At 46.8% G+C, this 4,765-nt stretch overlaps 1 protein-coding gene across 1 annotated transcript; it reads left to right on the top strand.

The window, feature by feature from the left end:
- Positions 1-633: 633 nt before the first annotated feature.
- Positions 634-2,195, top strand: LOC145820669 (uncharacterized). Its single transcript, XM_082917124.1, has 2 exons — positions 634-1,141; positions 1,471-2,195. The coding sequence occupies exons 1-2, from the start codon at positions 634-636 to the stop codon at positions 2,193-2,195; spliced, it is 1,233 nt and encodes a 410-aa protein (XP_082773250.1).
- Positions 2,196-4,765: the final 2,570 nt, after the last annotated feature.

The following is a 4,765-nucleotide window of genomic DNA, read 5'->3' as shown; positions in this document are numbered from 1 at the left end:
ATGATCATCGAGGGACTCGATGTTAGAGACGAAGACGAGTTAGTCAGAAGGGAACCAGTGGAAGAACTTGTTGAAGTCCCCATCGACCCCACCAACCCAATAAAAATAGCCAAGATCGGCAGCCAACTATCTCTCTAGGCCAAGTCCGACCTTACAACCCTCTTAACCGAGCACAATGATGTGTTTGCCTGGACCCATTCCGACATGTCGGGTATTGATCCCTCCTTCATCACTCATCGTCTCAGCATCGAGCCCCACTTCTGACCCTTCTGCCAGAAGCAGCGCATCTTTCACCCTGAACGCAATGCCCTTATTGCTTCTGAGTTAGACAAGCTACTGGAGGCACAGTTTGTCAAGAACGTGGACTACCTCAGATGGTTGTCAAATGTGGTCCTGGTCCGTAAAAACAACGGTAAATGGCGACTTTGTGTTGACTACTCTGACCTCAATCGAGCTTGCCCCAAAGATAGTTATCCCCTTCCTCGCATAGATCTGCTGGTCGACGCCACGACTGGACATCAAATACTCAGTTTCATGGACGCCTTCTCTGGCTACAATCAAATTCTGATGCACCTGTCTGACCAGGAACACACCTCCTTCATCAATGATCGAGGAACCTACCACTATCGCGTCATGTCATTTGGGTTGAAAAACGCCGGAGACACTTACCAACGGTTAGTTAACATCATTTTTCATCACCAGATAGGTCGGAACATAGAAGTGTACGTCGATGACATGCTTGTCAAGAGCAAACTCTCATCTGATTATCTGGCAGACTTGTGGGAGACCTTCGACATCCTACGAAAGTTTCAGATGAAGCTAAATCTGGAGAAATACGCCTTCGGCGTTGGATATGGAAAATTCTTGAGTTTCATAGTCAGTCAAAGGGGCATCGAGGCTAACCCCGAGAAGATCAAGGCCCTAATAGAAATGCAGTCACCCAGAACGGTTGAAGAGGTTCAAAGGCTTACAGGCAGAGTCGCCGCCCTCAACCGTTTTATTTCCAGCACAACAGACAAGTGCCTCCCCTTTTTTAAAGTGCTTCAGCAGGCTTTTGAGTGGATGACCGAATCCGATGAGGCCTTTCAAGAATTGAAGCAGTGCATAGCCAACCCTCCACTACTCTCTCAGGTGCTTACAGGTGAGCCCATCTTTCTCTACGTAGCCGTATCGAACACCGCAGTTAGTGCGGCCCTCGTTAGGGAGGACGGGTCAGTCCAGCGTCCGGTTTATTACATCAGCCGGGCTCTAAGGGGAGCAGGACAGAACTACCCATTGCTGGAAAAAATGGCCCTGGCCTTGGTCATAGCCTCAAGACGACTCTGACCTTACTTCCAAGCCCACTCTATAGTGGTCTTTATTGAACAACCTTTGAAGAAGATAATGCAACAACCAGAGTTGTCCGGTAGACTTATGCAATGTCTGTCAAGCTCAGCCAATTTGAAATCTCTTACTGACCTCGAACAACAGTCAAAGGACAGGCTGTCGCCGATTTTATCTTGGAATTCACCAATCCCGCTCCAACCAAGAACCCACCGCCCTGGCAATTCAACACCGAAACTGAAGATCCCCACTCTTGGACCCTCAGGGTCGATGGATTATCCTGCGAACAAGGTAATGGGGCTAGTCTCATCCTCACTGCCCCTGAGGGTGGTTATTTCAAGTGTGCTCTCCGTTTCTTGCTCGACGCTAGCAATAATGAGGCCAAATATAAGGCCTTGATAGCAGGTCTCCGCCTGGCCAGAGACATTGGTGTCAGCCATATTCAGGTTTTTAGCGATTCGCAACTGATCGTCGGGCAAATTACAGGGAAATTCGACGCAAAGGAGGGCATAATGCGAGCTTACAGGGATATTGCACTCCCTCTTGTTCGCCTTTTCAACACTTTCCACATCAAACACATTCCTCGGTCACAAAACTCCAAGGCAGATGAAATGGCTCAATTAGCTTCGGCCAACCAGTCAGACCTCAGTCGTGGTATCCGCCTTGAATACCTGGCCCATCCGGCTATCTCGCCAGATCAGCAGGAGGTCCACTTCCTCCAAAATGAACCTATCCCATGGGCGGCAGACATCCTTTTATTTTTGACAAGCAGGGAATTGCCAGACGATAAACAACAGTCCGCTAAAGTCCGGGCCCGGTCATCCAATTACATTCTCATCAGTGACCTCCTCTACAAACGTGGATTTTCATGACCATACCTCAGATGCCTCAATCCTGCTCAAACGATCTATGTGATGAGGGAGGTCCATCAGGGCGTATGTGGTAATCATTCGGGTGCCAGGTCACTAACCCATAAAACACTTCTCACCGGTTACTTTTGGCCTACTCTCCACCAAGATGCCACTAAATTCGTGCTTAAATGTGATAAATGCCAGGGCTTTGCCAACATCCTCCATGCTTCTCCTACAGAACTGATCACACTTTGCAGTTCCTATCTATTCGCCAAATGGGGGATCGACCTGGTTGGCCCATTGCCCATCGGAAGGGGCCAAACCAAGGTTGCAATCGTCGCCATCAATTACTTCACTAAATGGGTGGAGGCGGAACCCTTCGCCACAATCACCGAACGGAACACCACCAGATTCATCTAGCAGTCGATCGTATGCCGATTCAGAATCTCTCAAGCCATCGTCTCAGACAACGGTAAGCAATTTGACAATGCCAAGTTCAGGAAATTCTGTGCAGAGCTTCGAATTCAGCCGTGCTTCTTTTCCCCAGGTCATCCCCAAGCCAATGGCCAAGTTGAGGTTACCAACCGTTCTCTCCTGAAGATCATTAAAACTAAGTTGGAAGCGGCTAAGGGACTTTGGGCTGAGGAATTACCAAACGTACTCTGGGCCTACCGCACTACCGCCCAAACCCCTATTGGGGAGACCCCATTTCGCTTAACATACGGCGCTGAGGCGGTCATCCCCGTGAAAATCGACCTACCAACGCCGAGGGTTTTGCACCTAAATCCAAAACTAACTGAAGAATTGCGTCGGGCTGACTTAGACTTGATTGAAGAACTATGCGAGCCCACTGTTATTAGACGGGCCTCATATCAACAGAAAATGAGAACACACTACAATCGCAAAGTCTGATCGAGGGAGTTCGCTGCAGGGGACCTAGTTTTGCGCGAAGTAACTCTTGTCACCAAAAATCGTGCCGAGGGTAAGCTGGCCGCCAAGTGGGAAAGACCTTACGTTGTTAAGGCCAGACCTCATCCGGGCATTTACCGACTCCAGGATATGGAAGGCCGAGATCTCCCCCACTTATGGAACGCCGAGCACTTGAAGCGTTATTTCCAGTAAAATGCCATGTCCTATTTTTGTATTGATCAATTGCTGTATGTTCTTTTCGATAATCTACGCATTTGGTTGTTTTTGTCCTCTTCACGTATGGTGTAAATTTGTGATCAATAGGCTACGCCTTAAATGACAAGTTGACAACCTCTGTTAGTTGCGTTGTGTTCCAATAACGACTTGGTTAAACTGAGTTAATTAAAGTCTCAGTCAGACTGAGCACAAAGGGCTCAGCCAGATTGAGTTAATTAAAGTCTCAACCAGACTGAGCACGAAAGGCTCAGCCAGACTGAGTTAATTAAAGCCTCAGCCAGACTGAGCATAAAGGGCTCAGCCAGAATGAGTTAATTAAAGCCTTACCAGACTGAGCACGAAGGGCTCAGCCAGACTGAGTTAATTAAAATCTCAGCCAGACTGAGCACCAAGGGCTCAGCCAGACTAAGTTAATTAAAACCTCAGCTGGACTGAGCACGAAGGGCTCAACCAGACTGAGTTAATTAAAGTCTCAGCCAGACTGAGCACAAAAGGCTCAGCCAGACTAGGTTAATTAAAGCCTCAGCTAGACTGAGCACAAAGGCTCAGCCAGACTGAGTTAATTAAAGCCTCAGCCAAACTGAGCACAAAGGGCTCAGGCAGACGGAGTTAATTAAAACCCCAACCAGACTGAGCACGAATGAAGAGTTCGGCTAGTCCATTTTCGTAATTTCTTGTTTACAACGTGACTTCCATACTTACTTAAAATCCAGGTCCATACTATGGCATCTTTTGACATTATTTACATTTTTAATTTTACATTTTTAATTCAGTTCAAATCCAGGTCCATAGTCGTCCAGACCAATCTTTCGTTTCTAACATTTTTAACATTTTTATGTATGCCCATTTTAAACATTTTTTGCATCATGATTTTCTCACAAGTTAGGCTGGCTTCCCATGTTTACACTTCTTACATCACTATCTACTAGCAAGTATCACAATTCGAGCACAAGTCTTACCTTCACACCCATTTGTCATTAAATCATGCTTTATCATTTCCATTATTTTCAAATCTACAACTCACGAGAAATAATGACAACAGTACGACAAAGAAAAATTAGTTGTTTTATTTACAAACTTACAGTTACACATGATTCACTACAGAAATTACACATAATAAAAAATAAACACAACACACAAACACAAAACTTTTACATAGATCACTCTTCCTCACTAGAGGTTAGATCTTTCTCCTCAATCTCCTCGTCCAAGGGGGTCGGGGCAATGTCGTCTTCGTCTATCTTCACGCAGCTGAAGTCCACGTCTGGGAACAGTTCTTCCGCTTTATGTTTAAAGGTCTTCTAGCCGCTATTCCAGAACTCAGCCATCTCATGCTTGTAGAAGTCCGACCGCTGGAAGCTCTGGATCACTTCCTCTTCACTCTTACTTCCAGTGGCCGCTCCCGAAGGCCCAGCCCCCTTTCCCCCTCCCTCGCCAAGCTCCCG

Source organism: Camellia sinensis, chromosome 1 (assembly GCF_055761805.1).
Source record: "Camellia sinensis isolate YWXY chromosome 1, ASM5576180v1, whole genome shotgun sequence".
Lineage (NCBI taxonomy): Eukaryota > Viridiplantae > Streptophyta > Magnoliopsida > Ericales > Theaceae > Camellia > Camellia sinensis.
Note: the sequence above shows the minus strand (reverse complement) of the source record. Positions and strands in the feature narration are given on the sequence as shown.

What these genes read in the sequence shown, in the direction of transcription:
- LOC145820669 (XM_082917124.1), top strand. Translation starts at nt 634, where the DNA reads ATGTCATTTGGGTTGAAAAACGCCGGAGACACTTACCAACGGTTAGTT. An exon ending in ACTCTCTCAGGTGCTTACAG is followed by an intron (nt 1,142 to 1,470) that starts GTGAGCCCATCT and finishes CTCGAACAACAG; the next exon opens with TCAAAGGACAGGCTGTCGCC.